General features: G+C 48.0%; 1 protein-coding gene across 6 annotated transcripts in view; it reads left to right on the top strand.

Moving 5' to 3' along the window:
- Aadacl4 (arylacetamide deacetylase like 4) overlaps positions 1–21,316 on the top strand; it is a 50,430-nt gene extending 29,114 nt beyond the window's left edge. For 5 of the 6 annotated variants that reach the window (XM_074081317.1, XM_074081318.1, XM_074081315.1 and 2 more), the window contains 3 exons: positions 15,560–15,776; positions 18,628–18,691; positions 20,295–21,316. In XM_074081317.1, the coding sequence (XP_073937418.1) occupies positions 15,593–15,776; positions 18,628–18,691; positions 20,295–21,069 (1,023 nt within the window). In that variant the 5' untranslated portion in view covers positions 15,560–15,592 and the 3' untranslated portion in view covers positions 21,070–21,316. Of the gene's footprint in view, positions 1–9,897; positions 10,127–15,559; positions 15,777–18,627; positions 18,692–20,294 lie in introns of those variants that run through there. The other variant, XM_020160064.2, reaches the window with a different exon arrangement.
- The last annotated feature ends 403 nt before the right edge of the window (positions 21,317–21,719 follow it).

The following is a 21,719-nucleotide window of genomic DNA, read 5'->3' as shown; positions in this document are numbered from 1 at the left end:
GCTTGCTGGGCAGGTGCTCTACCTCTTGAGCCATGCTTCCAGCCTTGGTTCACAGTTTTGAAGGTTCCAGTCTGTGATTAGTTGTCCCTATTGTGACAAGACAGTGCATCATGGCTGGAGCAGATGACCGAGCAAAACTGCCCACCTTGTGGCCAGAAAGCAAAAAAAGAGAAAGAAGATGTGGCTAGGGTCCCACAATCTCCTTGGAGAGCATGCCACCTCCTACTAGACCCAACTTCCTAATGGTTCTGCTACCTCTCGGAGCATCACCCTAGGACATGGGCCTTTGGAGGACTGAATATAGAAAGGCCCAGCTGCTAACAGGCAGTGCCTCCTCAGTGCACAGGCTTAGTCAACACACTTCCTCCTTCCACCATGGGCCCCTAGAGGACAAATAAGACCAGGGGAGTCCAGTGCTTTCAGGTCTTAACTCCCAGACCCTTCTCTCCACAGACCTCCACCCCGTGTGGCTTCACTGACGCTAGGACTTAGCCTGGGACTTCAGGTCTCCGGAGCTGTAAGATCAGTAGACAGAGGATGCAGGATTGTCCCAACACTCGCAAAAGCCAGCAGAATAAGGGCACACAAGTCGTTGGGCACATGGGGGACTCTTAGAGGCCAGAACTCTAGGTACTCAAGGCAGTAACACAGCTCTAAGTAGCTGCCCTTGCTGCGTACTTCTGATGTGCCAAGTGGGAACGAAAGCAGAGAGATCCCTGATGTCTTGCTTTTCTGAGGTTACTGTCAAAGGCGGAGCCCCTCCCTCAAGTGTGCCAGCCTGAGGATTACTTTTGCGCAAGTTCTCGTAATAAGTGTTCTGTCATCGAGCTCTGTCCTCAGCCCATGAAATTCTGTCTTGATAATAAAGACCGTGTAAATCCCATATAGTTACAGGAGCGCATTGGGAAGCCCCCTGGCAAAATGCCAGGATTCCTGGGATGGAATAAGAAGGTCAGTTGCTTCTGGTTATTCAGATCTGCATAGGAGAAGCCACCTGGGGGCGGAGGGGTTTGGGGCTAGGCACAGTGTGTATGTGTTGGGGGGAGGGTTGTGGATATAAGATGGAGAGGGAAGGCAATTAGGTGGGGTGGGTTCCCAGAAGTGGAGTTCCTCCTTCCCATTCTGTCACCCAGTGGAGTTTCTGAAGGCACCAGATGAATGTGACTGGATTTCAGATGGGAGAAATGGACAGAGCTGCTACAGAGCCAACCCCAGGCACAAGGACCAGAGGAAGCAGAACGAAGGGTCCACACCCTGAGCAGGAAGCAATGCAGCAGTAGAGTTTATTTCTCCTTGTAGCAGAGGGAGAGCATGCCACATGGAGTTGTGGGGTACCTCTGTATGAAGCGGTTAAAGAAGGATTTTTTAAAATAGGATTTAAGTCTGTGTCAAGTGATTATTTTTTCTTTGAAGGCTAGGGATGGAACCCAAGGTCTCATGTAAATGAAACAAGTGTTGTAGCACTGAGCTACATTCTCAGCCCTCCAAATCTTATTAAGAAGTGAGGAGACCAAGAGGAGCATGGTGGCTCACACCTGTAATCTCAGTACTCAGGAGGTGGAGAAAGGGAGGATTGTAGTTCAAGGATAGCTCAAGCAAAAAGTTCATGAGAAAAGTTCGACCAATGGCTGAGCACAATGGCACACACCTGGCATCTCAGCCATTCTTGGAAGCAAAAATAGGAGGATGTGATACAGGCTGGCTCAGGCACAAAACGAGAACCTACCTCAAAAGTAACCAAAGCAGAAAGGGCTGGCAGAGTGGCTCAAGTGGTAGAGCACCTGCCTAGCAAACACAAGGCCCTGAGTTTAAATCCCAAAACTGCCCTCACCAAAAAAGTGGGGAGACCAGACTATAACAGGCAAAGAAGCAAGAGTTGCTCAGATCAGCCATTTTGGGGTGTTACTGTGGCTTAGAAGGTGTTTATATGTTGTCTGTGCTCAGGGGTGATTAGGGAAGGGCTCTTGTCATTGTATCAGTCTATCATTGTGACCTTGTCTGAGGTCGATGCTCAGTGAACTGTGGATGGTTTTCAGGAACTATAAACAAGGCCGCCGACTGCACCAGGGTCAGCTCCCGCACGTCAAGGGCTGCTTTTCTCGGAAGTGAGGTGGGGAAATGTGCAGATTGTGGAGTGTCGGCTCCACGGGAGCCGGAAGGAGGCTGGGCCAGCTGAACCAACTCTCAGAGGCTGGGCCCAATCTCTGCTCCTGGAAGAAGCAGAAGCCTGTGGAGACAAAGGAGAAACTGGCCACAGTGCCCCGCGGTGACAGCACGTGGGCATCTCTGGGGCCAGCAGCTTGGACTCAAATCCCAGCTGCTCGCAGCCATGCAACTTTGACAAAGTCCCTCAAAGCTCTTTGTGATCGATTCTTCATCTGCAAAATGAGAATGCTGCTGGTGGCCTTTTCATAGTCATGTGAGGATTGTGTGATATACAACAGGTAAAGGACCAAGGGCAGAGCTGGCATGGAGAGGACATTTAAGCCCCTGCTCTGTGAGGTTGGGGTCCTGGTTTGGGGCTAAGTAACACATGTTGTATTGGAATATGGTTTGTCTCCAGCCAAACAGGTTGGGGCCTGGTCCCCAATGTGGTGGAGTTGGGACAGAGCCACCAGGAATGCACTAATGCCTTTCTGCTCTCCAGGGACCGAATGGGCTCCCATGGGAGCAGGTGAGTGTAGTGGTGCTGCCCTGCTGCTTTGTCTCTTCTGCATTCCAACAGGACCAGAAGCAGCTTCACCAAATGTTCCCACCTGATCTTGGGCTTCCCTGCCTCCAGAACTGTGAGCCAAAATAAACCTCTTCTCTTTATGAGAGACCCAGTGTCAGGTGTTCTGTTACAGCAACAGAGAAAGGACCAAGACACATATGTTTGCTCAGGTACCCTCGTGGCCCAGGACAGGGCTTGGTACAGAGTAGATATTCAAATATTTGTTGAATGAATAAAGGAGAGCCTTTACTTAACTGTTTCTCTACCATTGGGCACTGAGATGATGCCATATTCTTGTTGCTACTCACATCCTCTAAGCAGGACACACGTGGGTGGTCCTGTGGCCCCAGTCTCAACCACTCCCTGTCACCTGTCATGCTGAAATTGTGGGCAGTGGCTACTTGTCCTCACACCTGCATGGTGGCTTTTCCTCTAGTAGGAAATCTTGCTTTCTACCAATGTCTCTATCAAAAATGGAAAAACAAAACTAGGGCCAAGATAATTACCTGCTTCTAGAAAAATGGGAGTGAGCGAGTCCCTGAGAAAAGCTGGCGATCATCTCCTGTGTGTCCCGTGCAGAGCATCTGCATGTCTCACTCACTGGATGTGACCCCTTCCTGCCTGCAGATTTGAGTGTGTACACCTCCTCCAGGATGTGTGGGCTCCCTGCCTGCTTTGTGATGCTCAGTGTCATCCTCACAATCATCCCATCAACTGGGCATGCTTGCATTTGACATAGGATATAAAAGGTTAGCTAATGACACTGAACTGACCACTGGGTCTGGGATGAATGTTCTTACCTCTTCCTGGCTGTTGTTAAAGCCTCCTATCAGTTCCCACACCTTTAGCCTCTTTCTTAGCCAACTTCTTACCTGCATTTTTCAGTCCTGGTTTCTTGCTAGTCATTTTCAGAACCCCTGCCACCACCAGAGTAGTTTCCTATCATTTTCAAATGTGCCTTCAGCAGCCAGGCACTGGTGGCTCACACCCATAATCCTAGTTATTTGAGAGGCTGAGATCAGGAAGATTGTGGTTTTAAGAACAGCCTGGGCAGATGGTTGGTGAGACTCCCATCTCTAAAATAACCAGAGCAAAATGGACTGGAGTTGTGGTTCAAGTGATAGAGAGCCTGCTTTGTAAGCACAAAGCCTTGAGTTCAAACCCCAGTCCCACCAAAAAAAAAAAAAAAAACTGCCTTCTGGATTGTTCCCTCCCCCTAAACCTCCCCCCAGCCACCTCTGCCTTCTGGAATCCTGCCTTCCTCCAGGATTCACTCTCCCCTTGAAGTCCCCATCCAGGGACCCTGCCACCTCCTGCTGTTCATTGAAGGCACCTGGAAACCATCCCACACTCATGGTCTCTGTTTCCTTGTCCCTTCTGGGGAAGGACCCATATCTCATCTATGCAGATTTTAGTCACTTCATTTGCTGTAGCATCAGGCACGCAATTCTGAACATTATGTGTTGTTAGGAATGTTTTCTTATGCCTTTTGGTGACCATATGCTTATTTTCTGTCTGGCATGTGCCTAGGAATGGATTTGAGAACATTCCGCTTTTGTTTTGTTTGGTTTGCATCTTGGAATGAGAATTCCTCTCTGGGCTCCCTGGGTCTTTATTTATGTTGTCTGTTTGTTCAGTTAGTGACTTGGTGTCACTCCTTCAATGCTGCAGCTTTGGGCCCGTGCAGAACTGCACTAAGAATGACGAGGTTTTCAGCAGGGCTCTTTGACCTTCTGTTGACGTTGCAGCCGGCTGTGGCCTCCCCACACTGGGTCATTTTCCCACCATACTCTGGGGCAGTGATCACACTGCACATCACCAGGCCCAGTTCTTGTAGAGCACAGAGGCCAATCCCTCAGCCCTCTTGGTGGTCTATTGTAGAGTTGTCAGAGCAAACACTTCCCTAAGAATTAAAGGCTTTCCCTAGCTCCCAAGAGGGCAGGTTTCCAGAAAAATTTTGTATATTCATGTGTGTCCCCATGGGTGTGGGCTTGTGTGGGGGGGCTTGTTTTTAAGTGTGTGGATACACGCACATGTGGGTATTTGCATGTGTGCATATGTGTGTTGTGTGTATGTGTGTGTGTGCCAGCAAACCCCACTGGTGCAGTGTGGAGAGTGGACTATGAGAACTGGACATAAGCAAGGTGAGATGCAGCTCAACTGCTTTTCCTACAAGGTTTATATGCCGAGATTGGCACAGCCCTGGGCGCAGAAGAGGAAAATGCAGAACACCTGCTTTTCCTAAGTTGTTTACATTCAGAGAAGCAGGAACACATGTTCTATTGCTACAGTGTCACGCCCCTCCTGGAGAGCCGTTGCTCCACCTCCTTGTTTACCACTGGGTATAAAAGACTTGCTGAAGGAGGACATGAGGTTTTTGCTTTTGGCTGTTGGTTGTGGGAGGCTTTTTGGGTGAAATGAGTCTTTTTGGATGTGGGAGGCTCTTGGAAGGGAAGATTGCTGAAAGGGGGAAAACAAATGACTGAGAGAGAATTGCTGAAGGGAAGTGAATTCCTAAAGGGGAATTGCTAAGAGGGGTTGATAGAAAGTCTGCACTGAGAACTTTATACATAGGCTTTGGAAAAGCTAAGCTATCTCTCTTCAACAAAATTAGAGATAAGGGCAGAATAGTTTCTGCCTGGTAGCAATGGGTGGGGGGGGTAAGGGAGGGAGTTGGAGGGGAAAGGGAGGAGGTAGGGGGAAGGGGGAAGAAATGACCCAAACATTATATGCACATATGAATAAAAAAAAAATTAAAGGGTTGATTCAGAAAAAAGAAAAGTAAAGCTAAGCTAAAGAAAAGCTAAAGAGAACATGGGACGGTGCGAGTCTGAGCACTGCTGAGGCTTTAAGAGTTATGCATATGCAGTTTTTAGGTGTGGCTGCTGTCGTCTGCAAGTCTGAGCACTGAGGTTTTAAGAAAGCTAAAGAGAGAACATGGGACAGTGCAAGTCTGGGGGCAAAGACTTTAAGAGAGATTATGCTAAAGAAAAGCTAGGAAAAAACATGGGACAGAGCGAGTCTAAGGAAAGAGGTTTTAAAGAATAATGAAGCAAGGTTTTAAAGAAATTGTAAAAAAGTAAGGCCTTAAAGAATAAAGATAGAGAAAAGAAGCAGAGTAAATGAAGAAAATAATGGAGATAAAAAAGTAATGAGGCTGCTGTGCATCTCCATCCAAGCTCCCACCACACCTGATCCCACTTTCTGTCCGTCTGTCTATCCTGTGTCCTTTCTGCATCTCTTGTCACCCCCAGTTAGGCCCAGTTAGGCCCAGTTAGGTTTGGTAATTGCCAGGAGCAAGAGAAGAAGCTCACTCCAGTGCAGCAGCAGAGCAGCTGCTTTGCCCATTCTGGGGTCACTCCGTGGCCTTGCCAGCTGGCTCTGTGGAGTGGAAAGTGGGGTTTTCCTTGGGTATCTGTCTTGGTGTGAAGGTTGTGGATTGTGGCTGTTTCTTCCATCTGCACTTTTTATTTCATCTTTTTTTTGCACTTATTTCTTTTGGGCTCCTCTTGCTTCTTGCTGGTGATCTCTTTTACTCCAGGACCCTGATACAGCTCAGGATTCCGTATGTTAACTCGTCCTCACACACTACAGAAGCGGTGCATTGGTGAAATTTTCATGTGCCACAGGAGCCGTGTGAGTGCCTGGGACCAGCGGCAGGCAGATCCTTTCTCTCCTGCAGTGTCTCCCCATCCCCTTCACTGGTGGAGCTTTGGTGTCAAGAGGCAAAGAAAAAAATATGAAAGGTTCCAGCTCTATTTTCACAGAGCAGGCAAAAATTGTGAATTTGGAATAAACAGACAATAAGTTGATTAACTGGCAAAAACTCGAACATCAACCAACAACAGGAATGTTAAAAAGCTCTAGCATGTTGAACAACAGACAGGTACATAAAAACAAGAATAAGTGAGCCAGGTATGGTGCCTCATGCCTGTAATCCTAGCTACTTGGGAGGCAGAGATCGAGAGGATCACAGTTTGATGCCAGCCCAGATAAAAAGTTAGTGGGACCCCCACCTCAGTCAATCAGAGCTGGGAGAGGTGGCTTCACGCCTGTCATCTCGTGGGAAGCACAAACATGTGGATCCTGGTCCAGGCCAGCCCAGGCATCGAGCAAGATCCTGTCTCAAAATTAACCAATGTGAATGAGGGTCTAGGGGGTTCACAGGAAAGGTGGAGACAATTCCTCCCCTTTGTTTATTTGATTGCCATGAAAAAGAAAGTAACAAGCTGGGCATGATGGCCCATCCCTGTCATCTCAGCTACGGGGAGGCAGTCTGAAGCTTACCTGGGCAAAATCAAGACCCTAGCTGAAAAATAACTAAAAGCAAAAAGGGGTGGAGTGATGCTCAAGTGGCAGAGCACCTGCCTAGCAAGGACGGGGCCCTAAGTTCATACTTAAGACTTTTTAAAGGCTGAATAATATTCCACCACATGTTCCTATCACACATATTTTTGTAGGTGCCAAGGATGACAGCCTGGACCTTGTGCATGCTTGGCACAGGCTCTACTGCTGAGCTACATCTTCAGCCCTCATTTTTTTTTATCCTTTCATCCATGGAGGGCTGTGATGACCAGCCAAGCAGGATGCTACAACAAACAGATGGGTGTGTTAATACCCTCTCATTTTAAGCAGATTTTTCCTTTGCTCTAATAAGCATCTATACATATGAGATGCAAAGTGCACATATGTCATAAATTTTCAGCTTGAGGAATTCTCCCCAAATGAACACACCTGAGCAGCAACCCCGAAATTGGGATATAGAAGCTCTCTATTTTTAGTTTTTGGGGCACCTCACAACTGATTTCCATAGCGGCTGCGCTAATTTACATTCCCGCCAACATTGGATGAGGGTTCTCCCCACCCCCACCCCTGCACCCTCACCAGCATTTGTTGCTTGGTTTCTTGGTGATTGCCAATCCGACTGCAGTGAACTGGAATCTTAGTTTTGATTTGCGTTTCCTTTATGGCTAAGGATGGTGAACATTTCTTCCTGTGTTTATTAGCCATTTGTACTTCTTCTGAGAACCGTCTGTTCAGTTTGTCCATTTATTAATTGGGTTATTTCTTCTTTTGCTGTTTAGTTTTTAAGCTCTTTGTAAGAGAGATACCTTTATACAGATATTTATCGCAACTTTGTTGCTAAATTGTGGAACCAACGAAGGTGCCCAACAGCCCACCAATGGCAAAGAAAACGTGTGTGCGCGCTCGTGCGTACATGTGTGTGTGTGTGTGTGTGTGTGTGTGTTGGAATAATACTCAGCCATAAAGAAAAATGAAAGCTAGAGGGGCTCAAGTGGTAGAGAAGCTCCCTAGCAAGTAGGAGGACCTGAATTCAAACCCCAGTGCCAACAAAATGAACAAAAATTAAAAGAAAAGGTTTTGAGCTGGGGTGTCAAGCTGCCACTCAAGCCTTGCCCCCAGCCCTCATTTGCATTGGTTATTTTTGAGACAGGATCTCCCTCATTGCCTGGGCCGGCCTGGACCAGGATCCACCTGTCTGTGCTTCCCACGTAGCTGGATGACAGGTGTGCAGCCACCTCTCCCTCTGGAGCCTGCCCTCCTGCTCAGGCCTCTGCATCCCATGGGCTTCCAGCCAGATCACAGTTTGACCAAACAGCTCAGAATTCCCCTGGAGATGGTTTGTATATCCCTAGGACACTAGGATCAGGAAGAAGAGTTCCCACCACCCCTGGCAGAACTGGGCTTCCTCCAGCCTCCAATTCCCTCTCTGAAAATGGTGTCAGTGCTGGTTTGGGGACAGTGTTTGCACACTTTGCTTTCTTCCAAGACAGAAAGAAATGCTCAGAAGCATTTTTTTTTCATTTTTCTTTTATTATTCATATGTGCGTACAAGGCTTGGTTCATTTCTCCCCCCTGCCCCCACTCCCTCCCTTACCACCCACTCCGCCCCCTCCCTCTCCCCCCCAATACCCAGCAGAAACTATTTTGCCCTATGTCTAATTTTGTTGTAGAGAGAGTATAAGCAATAATAGGAAGGAACAAGGGGTTTTGCTGGTTGAGATAAGGATAGCTATACAGGGCATTGACTCACATTGATTTCCTGTGCGTGGGTGTTGCCTTCTAGGTTAATCTTTTTGATCTAACCTTTTCTCTAGTTCCTGGTCCCCTTCTCCTATTGGCCTCAGTTGCTTTAAGGTATCTGCTTTAGTTTCTCTGCGTTAAGGGCAACAAATGCTAGCTAGTTTTTTAGGTGTCTTACCTATCCTCACCCTCCCTTGTGTGCTCTCGCTTTTATCATGTGCTCAAAGTCCAATCCCCTTGTTGTGTTTGCCCTTGATCTAATGTCCACATATGAGGGAGAACATACGATTTTTGGTTTTTTGAGCCAGGCTAACCTCACTCAGAATGATGTTCTCCAATTCCATCCATTTACCAGCGAATGATAACATTTCGTTCTTCTTCATGGCTGCATAAAATTCCATTGTGTATAGATACCACATTTTCTTAATCCATTCGTCATTGGTGGGGCATCTTGGCTGTTTCCATAACTTGGCTATTGTGAATAGTGCCGCAATAAACATGGGTGTGCAGGTGCCTCAGAAGCATATTATAAACAGGCTTGACACACACTTGTGTTGGGCTCGCTTTGTGCCAGGACCTTGTCCCAGTTCTTTCTATGCATTTCCTCCTGCTTTGCAACTCTCACCATCTCCACCACACAGCTGCAGAGAGCAGAGAACCCATGAAAGATTACAGCATCAGAAAGCAGAAAAGACAGCATTAAACCCTGACGCACTGGGGCCTGAGGTGATCTTCGTGACACTTGGGTCCTTGCTGCTCCTCTGGCCTGAACAGGAGCAGCAAATACGGTGGGCAGCTCATAAGGACCTGGGAATGAGCTGTGCTTTGTACCCTAGCAGTCTGGAGTGAAAGGGCACCTTGCATCCTGCCTCACAACAAAGGGTCAGGCCTCAGAGACCTATGCAACCCCCACAAGACCTCTCCCTTGCATCCCTAGGAGCAGGAAGCCCCATGAGCCAATCCCTCCACCCCCTGGTGTGGGGGTGATGGGTCTCCTGGGTCCTGTGTTCCTTGGGGAGCAGGTTCCTCCAGCTCTCATTGTCTGGCTTGTGCCACTGTCCAAGAGGCCACGTCAGGCCATTGTGTCAGGCATAGCCCACGAGCAGTGGGGTGAAGGTGGCAGTCCATATAACCAGGACAGATGCTCCCACACAAGTTCTCCTGTCACTTCAGGGGCAGCATCTCTGGGAGCCTGGGATCATGGTCATTTTTTGGCTGGTGCTGCTAGGGGGGCTGCCCACCTTTTCCCTGGGACTCCTGGTCTGGGTTGTGGGTCACCACCTCCTCACCGCAGAAATCCCCTCTGCCTTCTCGCATAAGGTCAAGTTCAGGTTCCTGCACTGCATGCTGCTGTATGTGATTGCCCTGGTGAGTGAAGACCCTCGGCCCCACACGGGTTAGGGCACACTGTCCTCCTTGTTCCTCTTTCTTCATTTCCCTGCTCTCTCTCTCTCTCTCTCTTTCTCTCTCTCTCTCTCTCTCTCTCTGTCTCACTCCAGATTCCCCCAAGACAGAATTTGCTGCACTCTTGAATCTGCTATTGTCCCTCTGCATCCCTTCCTCCTTCTTCCCTTCTTTCCTTCCTTCCTTCTTTCTTTCTTCCTTCCTTCCATCTTTCCTTCAATCTTTCTTCTCTTCCCTCTGTCCTGGCTTCCTCACTTCCTTCTTTTGTTCCCTTCATCTCTTCCTCCCTTCTTTCCTTCCTTCCTTCCTTCCTCCTTTTTTCTTTTTTCTGGTGGGCTGTGGTTTGACCCCAGGGCTTCACATTTGCAAAGCAGGTGCTCTACCACTTGAGCCACTCTTCCAGCCTCCTTCTTTCTTTCCTTCCTTCCTTCATTCCTTCTTTCCTTCCTTCCCTCTTTCTTTCTTCTCTTTCCTCCTCCCTGGCTTCCTCTGTTCCTTCCTTTGGTTCCCTTCCATCTCTTCCCACCTCCTTTCCTTTCCCTTTCCTTTCCTTCCCTTCCCCTTTCCCTTCCCCCTCCACTTCCTCCCTCCCTCCTTCTGTTCCTTCACTTCCTCCTCCCTCACTTCTCTCCCTTCTGCTTTACACATTTACCAAGTCCCAGTCACCAGCCTCTTTTCTGTGCACTGGAAAATGTTGTGGGAAAGTTTGCACTAATTACCTCAAGGGCAACTGTGAATGAGGAGGTGGGAGGTGCCCAGGTGAGAGGTGCTGGCTGCAGCCAGGCTTTCTGCTGTACACTCCTGCACTGCACTGCCTCGCACTAGCTGTGTGGCCTTGGGCCAGTTGCTTAACCTCTCTAGGTCTGTTTCCTCAGCTGTAAATGGGGCAGCAGTATCTATCTTATCAGGTTGGTAAAGCTCTAGATGACATGTGATAAGGGTTAATAAATAGGTTTAGAAAAGTTTGATGAAAGAGTGTGGTCCCATGCGGGTGGGATTCTTCACCATGGGTACAGATCGCTTCTGGAGAAAGGAGCAATTCAAGTAGTAATTATACAAGCTGATCTGATCCAAGGTCGCAGGCTGAGTGAATCCTCTGCTTGTCTCACTCACCCTGTGCCTGTGCATTCCTGGAAGTCACATGGTCTCAAGCCAGTGACTGCAGTCCCCGTGGAGCTGCAGGCTAGTTTGGGGGCCCAGGACAGAAAATGAGGGCCTCGGCTGTGGAAGTAGCCTGGAAACCCTGACATCTTTCTACCCTGTGGTGTTTCCTCGACGGTAGCCCCCAAGTAAGCGCCCGCTGATGGCAGCTGCTGCGCCTGCACACAGAGCCTCAGAGATTGAGATGGGTCTAGGGCTGGCCATGAAGGGCAAGTTCAGCCTGTGAGACCCTGCCTGCTCAGCCCAGCCCTGGTCCCCTGCCCCGGCAAGCTGCCCACGGTCATGATAAGTATGAGGACATCCCAGTGGTAATGACATTGTTGTTCCAAGAGATGTTCCAGGACTTGAGCAAAAACTTAAAAATACAGTATAGTCCAGGAATCAAGAGCCTCTTTTTGGTGTCAGACAACCCAGAGTGTCAGACAGGATGCTTAGGTACCAGCCTTGTGTCCTCATAGTTTTGACTCTTTGTTTTCTCCTCTAAAAAGTGAAGACAGAAAGGGAGGTTTTTCATACAGGGGATGCGGCAGTAAATAAGCAAAGCGTTGAGAATAAGCAGCACAGTGCCAGGTCCTCAGAAAGGGCTCAGATTACTAGTACTGTGTTGATTAAGTCTCCAAGGACAAAGACAGAGTACTGCCTGAAATTCTCATAGGTTCAAAGATTGCTAAGAAGGATCTCAACGCTACTAAAAGATGTACAGGGTGGAGGCAGAGGCAGTGGTAGAACACTTGCCTAGTCTGTGAAAGCCTGGGGCTTGATACCTAACACTGCTAAAAAATGTAATCTGCATCTAATCTTTATATCATCTATCTATCTATCTATCTATCTATCTATCTATCTATCTATCATCTATCTATTGTTTTTCTATCCAGCTATTATCTATCTATCTATCTATTATCTACATATCCATCTATCTGTCTATTACCTATCTGTCTAGATAATATACAACCTTCATTGAATTTAAGGGCAAACAATGCTAGAATGTTTGTAGAGTTTGCTTTCTAGCTGGACACTGGTGGCTCGCACCTGTAATCCTAGCTACTTGGAAGACTGAGATGGGGAGAATTGTGGATTGATGCCAGCCTAAGCAGTTCGTTAGACAACATATATAAAAATAACCAGAGCTAAGTGGAATAGAGGTGTGGCTTGAGTGGTAGAGTGAGAAGCCCTGAGTTCAAACCCCAGTCATACAAAAAAAAATTGTAAAGGACTTTCAGGATCCATCTGAAGTCTGGACCTTAAGCTTTCCTAAAAATACTGCAGTTTATAACAATAATCTGACTTCCCCCACTTGACTTCTCTTGACTTACCAGCTATGGAAACGTAGGCTCTTGGAAAAGCTAAGGCAAAACAAAATAATGCAACTCCATGGTGTATCAAGTGACCTCTCAGATTGACCTCTCAGAATGTGAGGCTTAGAGAGCTCTGAGGTCACCTCACATTGTCCAAAATTCCCTGGACAAACATTGACTGCGCTTCATGGTGGAGATCAGGGCTGGATGGGATGGGATCTTGGTGTACCAGAAGCACTCAGTTTGTTGGCAGGGAGACACCTGGGTGATCTATCCATGCTATAAAGTCGTGGGTTTTTTTTTTTTTCTTTTTTTTGGGTGGCACTGGGGCTTGAACTCAAGGGTGCATGCTGGGTGCTAGTGGCTCATGCCTGTAATCCTAGCTTCTCAGGAGGCAGAGATCAGTAGGATCAAGGTTCGAAGCCAGCTCAGGCAAATAGTGCACAAGACCCTATCTCAGATAAAAACCATCTCAAAAAAGGGTCGGTGGAGTGGCTCACGGTATAGACCTTGAGTTCATACCCCTGTACCACAAAACAAACAAACAAACAAATGAACAAAGAAAAAAACCCCAGCTCTTGTTTGGTGTGGGTACCACTGGGAATGGGGAGGGTGAATGGAGGGGGAGAAGAAGAGTGAATATGGTCAATGTCCTTGATACACTTGGATGAACTAGAACAATGAGACCTGTGGACATTGTTTTAAGAAGGAGAGGGGGAGGTAGGGAGAGTGATGGCACGGTGAACCTAACTAAGGTACACTGTAAGCATAGATGGAGGGTCACAGTGAAACCCCCCTTACACTAATATATGCCAATTAAATGCTCCCAAAAGACTGTTTAACATGGGAAAAAAGAAGTGCCTTGAAGTCAGAGTGCTCAGAGCTGAGTTGGTGTAGGTCCAGGCAGCTCATCCTGGAGGCCTGGAGTTCTCAGATGGGAGTCACTGGGTGGGAAAAGCAGGTCACCTTGTAGGTTATCTCACTCTCTTCCAACTCGGCAGGGAAATCATTGCTTGGCGTTCCCTTTGGGGAAGTCTCTCTGTGCAGGAAAGCACTGGGGCCCCCACTGAACTTGAGACAAGATCAAATGCATGCAAGCAACAGGTATGGCTCCCAACTTCCAGACCCCGTCAGGGAGCTCTTCCCCATGAGGGTGCTGTCTGTCCTCCGACCTCATCTTTGGTCCTCATCCACGGCTTCCATTATTCCTCATGCTGCAACTGAGGGAGTGAAACTCAGTCAGTCGGTGGGGGGACTCAGATTGAACTCTTTCTAGTTTACTGGTTGAGAGTCTAAGTTCTGCATCTTACTCACTGAACAACTCTGGCAGACCACTTGGACTATGGCATGCCTCAGTTTCCCCACCTGTAAAGTGGAGCTGATCATTGTGCTTGGGTTTGAGAAGTTTAAGCAAGTTAATAATTCAAGCCACTTTGACCAGTACTGACAGGTGAGGGTGTAATGAGTACAAGATGTTACTATTTTCAGTATTATGATCCCGTGTGCTGTTCTCCTTATGACAAGGATGTCCCAAATGTGAGATCCATAGAGGAGCACTTATTACATGAAATGATACTTGCAACCAAATTTCATGAAACATTCAGATATTGTTGTGTTTCTGTTGGGTTAAACTATTAGTTTAAAAATAAATTGTCTAATGGGTGCCGAGGTTCACCCCTATAATCTAGCAATTTGGGAGGCTGAGATCAGTTTGAGGTCATCCTGGATAAAAAAGTTCATGAGACCCCATCTCAACCAGTAGCTGGGTGCAGTGGGTGCACCTGTCAACCCTATAACAGCCCAAAGTGTAAAATAGGAGGACCACGGTCTAGGCCAGCCTGGGCAAAAAGGCTCAAGCAGTGTAGCACTTGTCTAGCAAGTGCAAAACTCTGAGTTCAAACCCCAGTACTGCCAAAGAAAAAAATAATACTCTTGGAAAATATGTAGCCAGGCCATAACCTCATGTCCTGAGCTCACAACACGCACCCCTACCTGACCACTTTATCTTTTCTGCTGAACCAGAGCCCCAGGTGTCAATGAGGAGTGATGACACAGGTGATGAACGATCTTTGCCATCTCGGGCTGAGTAGAGTCCAGCACACAGTAAAAGGGTAGATGGAGAACGAGGTGAGGGGACACTTGCCCTGGACAACAGGCTTTGTTCCCTTTGATGACTTTTCCCCACTCACCTCCAAACCAGGCTCCTGCTTTGGCAATCATACCCATCTCAGTCCTTTTTCTCTCTAACAGTCCCACAGGTCAGGTAAATGGTACACAGTGGGAGTTTACTTGCCCCACAGTTCTGGATGTTGGGAAGCCAAGGAGCATGGCATCAGCCATGGGCCTTCTTGTGCCATCCCTTGGCCAGAAGGCAAGTGTGCCTGTGTGGTAACTCAGAGAAAATCTGGCTGAAGTCATCCATCGGGCTCCGCTCCGGAGATAACCAAGCCATCCATGCAGACTCAATCCATGCATGAGGACACAGCTGGATCACCCCTAAACGGTCCCGTCTCTTAACACTGACAATGACAATGACCTTTCAACTTGAATCTGGGAGTTGACAAACACCCAAATTCTAGCAACATCACCATTCTCTCAAGACCTTTTGGAGCTAGATGTGGTGGCACAATGGAGCTCCCAGCACTTGGGAGGGAAAGGCAGGAGGATCGTGAGTCTGAGGCCAGCTTGGGCTACACAGCACAGTCAAAAAAACAAAAACAAGACAAGCAAGCAAACAAAGGCTTTTGGGAGGAAAAGTCTAAAAACCCACCCATATCTGGACACAGCTCAGAGCCCATTGTGTCCCAGTGACCCCATTAAACTCACAGGAAGCAGGTGCGAAATGGTGAAAACACCTTAGCGGTGGAGGGTCCCCAGCATCTTCCTCTCTCCACCTCCCCACCCCAACTCAAGCCTCTCTTCTGTGTCTTACCTCCAACAGGGGAATATACTGGAAAAACTGAAAATTGCCTCCATGCCTGGATTTGTCCAATTTTTACACGACTTGCTACCCATAAAGAAGGACCCTAAAGTGTTGGTGACCAACTTACGTTTCGGGACAATCCCCGTGAGGCTGTTCCAGCCCAAGGCCGCATCCCCCCGTCTCCATCGAGGCATCATCTTCTTCCATGGAGGGGGTGCAATGTTCGGCAGCCTGGGTGAGGAGCGTCCCTGTGGAGTGGGGTGGGAGGGATGAAGGGCCTCACTACCTACACTGCCTCACCCAGCTCCCCTGAGGACCTCACGGGAGGGCTCAGAGCATGCAGCAATGGAGCTTTGTCTAGGGAGGACAAAGAGAGGCTGAGTGTCACATCAGCCCATGGCAATGCAGCTTCCCTGGCAATGTTTGTTATGATATGATGTCTGAGTCCAGGTGGAGGCAGCGATGTCCCAGACTGCCAGGGCCCTGGCTGTGACTCCTCTCTTCTCCTCCCCCTCACAGCCACCAGCCTGTTCCGACTGTCCCACAATGATCCCAAATCCATGGGGTTCCCTCAGCTCTCTTGGACCACTGTGGTCCAAACCCATTTTCTCTTGCTTACCTCCACCTCCATGCCTCCAAAGTGACAATGCTCCACTCTTTCCCCTACCAGCATTCAGCTCAGAGCTTGTCACTACTGCACTTCAGCCCGTCCTGTGCCCCGCATTGACCTCTCTTGACTCAGTCACCTGAACCTTCTTGTGTGCTGGCAGTGCTACAGCCCCTGTACTGCTCTGCTTCACAGATACATTGGGCAGCTTGTACTTGCTGCTTGCTCGACTCAAAAGATGTCCCCTTCGCCCCAACTGGGCAATTAGTTCTTGATCTTCCTTCGTATCTCAAATGGCCCTCCTTAGAGTGCCTCCCCCAATATCTTGCCTAAAGAATTCTCCCTGCATCCTTGAGGCCAGACCCTATATCCTAGTCTGCATCCCTGACATCTTCCTTCTTAAATGTCTTCGTGACACCTGCCACAATCTGTGCTTATGTTGGTCCACCGCCGTGTGTCTCCTTGTGTACTGTTTGTCTACCCCACTCGGAGTGGGATCTCCAAGAGTGCAGGGAAGACCTCTGTGGGGTTTGTTGCTGGATCCCCAGTGTCTGGCCCATTTTCATTTTTGAATATATGCATGAATAGATAGAAGAATGGATGGGAGAATAATTGCAGGAAAGAATAGGTTTGCAAATGCACAAAGGGATGGACGGATGCATGTATGCATGAACAGATAGATGCATGCATGTCAAAATTTGCCCATATGCAAAGGCCACCTTCTCCTCTTGTAGAACTTCTTAGGATGAGGGTCGCTTACTGCCCCTGCTGGTGGGCATAACCATGGCTGTTCTGTAGCTGAAGGTGTTGCCATGAGGCCCTCTGCCATCCACAAGTGAGTATGAGTATGTGTCATGTACAGGACCCACCCCACCCTTTTCCAAGAGCACCCTTCCCTGTCACAGGGCCCTGGGAGCCCCCCACCTGGAGTCACTGCCTCTGCTGAGGGATAATGGCATTTCCAAGGTAAAAGCAGGGATGGCTCAGCAGGTAGTTACTGAGCACCGATTTAGCCTCAGACCTGCACATGGCTCACAGGGTCAAGACCTTGGAGGACCAGCCCCTGTCCTCACATGCCTGTCAGTCAAAGGTGGGAGCTGGACAATGCAGAATACAAGTAGGAGGGGTTCCCATGTGGATGACACAAGTGGTGGTACAGAGGTGACTCAGAGAGGCACTGCAGTTCAATCTTCCACTCAGACTGAGCCTCTCCAAGAAGGTGAGGTTTGAACCCAGGCCCAGTGGTTGTGGAGGAGCCTGCCCTGCAGAGCTGGGAAGAGCATTCTGAGCCGGGCTAGGATGTGGTTGAGAGTAGTGAGGGATGGGCCTCAGCTCCAAAACAAGGGACAATAAAACCCCTCAGTGATGTGGGCAAATAGTACTGGACAAGTAGTGTAATACTAAAGTAAATAATACTACTGCAAAAAGAAATATCCATGAATGAACAAGGTGAAAATTCACAGAACAGCAGTAGCCCACAGTGAGAATGTCATGTGTAGTGACACCTGAGAACCTTGTTATATCTTTGTTATTTTGCTTATCATTCATTTTGACTTTGTAAAATAGTGCACCAAAATACGATTTTTCTAGAAGACTGAGGGTCCTAGGTCCCTTCCATTTTGCAGCTCTGTTGAAGCTTTGCTGATCTCACCCTAGTCCCCACCCTATTAAGTCTACACCAAAGGGGTGGTAAGTGCAAAGCTCTGAAACAGAAGTGACATGAGGCAATTGAGGAAGAAAAGATGTCAGGATTGCAGAAGGCAAGTGAAGATGCACATGTCACAGGGCACCTTCATACCTAGCAATGGTCTCTACCTTGACTGTCTTTGAACTCCCCTAGGACCTTAAGGTCACATTCACCTCAGTCCCTCCCAGGCTGGCTCAGTCCTTCTGTGTTTAGGCACAAGCATCAATACTTGAAGACATCCCCAGATGATGTTGTGCAAAGGGACCAAGATCTGCCGGTGTACAACCTTTGCATAGAAGCTGACCCCGTACTGAGCCTAGACTCCTCAGAGTGTTTGTCTCTGTACCTGTTCTTTCATCTCCTCATCACAGAGCTGATGGCACATATGCCCCACTAGCAAGCCCCCCGCTCAACACTGTAATTACCTGATGTGATATGGAAAATCCTGGTGCTATACTACCCCTCAGAGGTCTTGATCCAATGAGTTGGGGCAGCTAGGGAATCAGATGCTTTGTCCATTTCAGATCCCTAAGTCTTCCATGTCCTTTGTTTCTCTTACTGTCAAATTAAATGCTATAGAATGTGAGCTCCAAGGTGCACTTGAACCCTGACATCCAGGGCAAATATCAGGCTTTGCCCAGGCAGAATCAACCCGGTGTTACTTCAGAGGAGACAGGAATAGTAACAGAGAGAGGATGTCACCCTTTTCTGCCTCGTTGACAGTTGCGGCCCCTTGGTCTGTTGTGGGAAGTGTTGGGCTCACTCCATGGTGGACTTGATCTTGTCTTGCAGATTGTTACCACAGCCTGTGCAGTTTCCTGGCCCGGGAGACGGACTCGGTCCTGCTGTCAGTTGGGTGAGTGGCTCAAGACCATTGATGGGTATTCCATGGGTAGGCATCCTGAATGATTGGAGGCCAGTTAGAGGGGTCTGACTGTAGACACACTCTTGCAATGGTTCAAATCAGCAGAAACATGGAAAAATGCCCACTGCTAAGGATTTTATGGACAGGCCATACTGGAGCGAGTGTGCTATTGACACAGTCATTCAGTCAATGGCCCGGAAGAACACAATGTCATGTGAAAAATTTCAAAACTTACGTAAGGTCAAATACTTCTATTTGTCAACTTAACAACAATAAAAATCAAAACCCAAAAGAATATTTTGTAGGAATATACATGGACCCAATGGAATGATATAAAAAGGAAAGAAAAGGGTTGAGAGATATGGAGTCAGGGCAACCCTTCCCTCCTTGGGATGAGGGGCATCCATCTGGGCCAAGATGGTGGAGTTAGTCAGGGTTGGCTTAAGATCGTGATCAAAGTCTTTGTCATTGCTGGGGTAATTTCTCTACAGGTGCTCATTGCATTATTAAAAAATACCTACCTACCTGCTTAGGAAAGCCCCATAGCTTCTCATACCTATGTGAAGAAAGACTGAAGACACAACCCCTGGTCCTTGGGAAACAAAAGGGGCCTTTGAGTGGATGGAGAGCAGAATCATGGTGCTCACTATGATTCTGGTTCTTGGTCCATGCATCAAAACTCAACAGGACACAGTTTAGAGAAGGAAGTGAGAGAAATTAAAAACCTCCCAGTTAGATTCTGTCTCTACAATGGATTCCTTCACACCTTGCCATCCCCCAGTCCAGACAGAGTTCAGCTGTGTGACTCCAAAGTTACTTAGCATCTCTGGTCCTCTCTGATGACACTGAGGAGGGCGGTATCTTTCCATTGTCCTGTGACTTACTTCCACCTGACTGCCATGGTATCTGAACTTCCAATATTAGAGCCCATGTATCCAAAGGCCTTGGAGACAGTGTTGATCCCTTGAATAGGGAGAACAGAAAGGTGTGTGTCAGCACCTGCAATGGTAACTTGTAGGAAATTGTTCAGTGTATCATATTCCAGAGACCTGCAAAGATCTGGCCCATGGGCCAGAGCTGTTGGTGGAATTACTTAGTCAGCGAAGGAGATGCAGGCTGCAAGGCTGCAAAGGGTAGTACCTAGAAGGAGATAACTGAGAGATGATGAGTACAGGGAAACCTCTCTTTTCCTTTCCTCTCTGGCTAAAAGCAGCTTCACCTTGACCTCAACCCTAGCTTCCTCATCTCTACCGACAGGCAGTGGGACCAGAAGCAGCTTCAGTTGCCTTTTTTCTGTCATTGCTGGTTGTTCTGCTTCAAAGACAATAGCTTTCAACTTGCATGATCCCATGTGGGGTTTGTACATCTGTGGGAAGCAGAGCGTGTGTTTGAATGGAGAATCCCAACCACTCAGACTCTGGGTAGGTTCTTCACATCCACATAGGAAAAGTAGGGATGACCGTCCTTAGTCATTAGGCACATGCTGAGGATTTAATCAGGTATGGTCTCCTGGAGGGGGTGCAGGACACTGTTCAAATGGCCTCCAGAAACACCTGTACTCACCAGTGTGCTGTGTTCCCTCTTTCCTCTCCAGGTACCGCAAGCTCCCTGACTACCACTTCCCTGTTGCTTCCTACGATTGCCTGAATGCCTCCATCCACTTCCTAAAGACCCTGGAAACCTATGGGGTGGACCCCTTCCGGGTTGTGCTCTGTGGAGAAAGCATTGGAGGTGGGGCTGTGGCCAATGTCATTCAGGCCTTGGTGGGCAGACAAGATCTTCCCCAGATCCGGGCTCAGGTCCTGATTTATCCAATTGTCCAGGTCATAAACTTCCAGTTGCCATCAGTTCGGCAGAATCAAAATATTCCATTCCTCAATAGAGACTTCATGATGACTTGTGTGTGTAAATATCTGAGCATTGACCTCTCCTGGAAAGACGCCATGTTGAAAGGTACTTGTATTTCTGAGGATGCCTGGGAGAAGTACAGGAAGTGGTTGAGCTCTGACAACATCCCCAAAAGGTTCAGAAGCAAAGATCATGAACCCGAGTTTCCTGGACCTTTTAACGAGGCCGCGTATCTGGAGACCAAGCATACTTTGGATGTAGGAAATTCACCCCTCATAGCAGATGATGAGGTCATCGCTCGGCTTCCTGAGGCCTTCGTGGTGAGCTGTGAAGGGGACACCCTCCGCGATGATGCCTTGCTCTACAAGAAGCGTTTGGAAGACCACGGGATCCCTGTGACCTGGTACCACGTGGAGGATGGCTTCCACGGGTGCATAATTTTCTTTGACAAGAAGCTTTTCTCCTTCCCCTGTTCCAAGAATATTATGAATGCCATAGTCAGGTACATAAAGGATATCTGATACGAACCCTGGGATCAAAGCCTCTGCCACAAGCTGGGACTTTGCTTAGTTTTGCTTTTTTGAAGAAAGAGATGCTGAATCCATGTATGGCCCAAGAGAGAAGACAGAAGCCAAGAACTATTGGCTTCATAGTCGAGAAAACCCAATCTGTCCTTTTCTTTCCAGTACCCATAATGCCCCATGTTGTATCTAGCAACAGTCTCTACCACTCTAATTCAGATCAAATAAATATCAAAATGGGGAAAAATGCTTTTTAAATTTTAATGAAATTTTAACCGATGGTCTATGCAGGAAAAAACGTCACTCTTGGTCAATGGTGAATCCATATCCATGATGACAAAGTGTGGCTAGTTCTACACTTCTGCTGGAGTTGGGGTCATCTCATTGTTCCTGCATTGTTCCTGAGGTCAAGGGCACTGGTTTAGACCAGTGACTCACTATGGCTCCAGGTGACTGAGAAATGCAATTGCAGTGAAACTCTCTCAGGAACCAGCTCTCCTTGGGGTGAGCTGTAGGAAGATATCTGAAGGTTTTGCAGGAAAGAGACACATGGGAAGTGGCAATAGGGAGGACTGAAAGGAAAGGCTGAGCTCTGGAGACCCATGAGTTTTTCCTGAGCCCAAGTCTTGAATCCAAATTCCTAAAACAGA

The sequence above is a fragment of the Castor canadensis genome, chromosome 7, assembly GCF_047511655.1.
Source record: "Castor canadensis chromosome 7, mCasCan1.hap1v2, whole genome shotgun sequence".
NCBI classification, from domain to species: Eukaryota; Metazoa; Chordata; class Mammalia; order Rodentia; family Castoridae; genus Castor; species Castor canadensis.
This window is presented reverse-complemented; position numbering and strand designations above follow the sequence as displayed.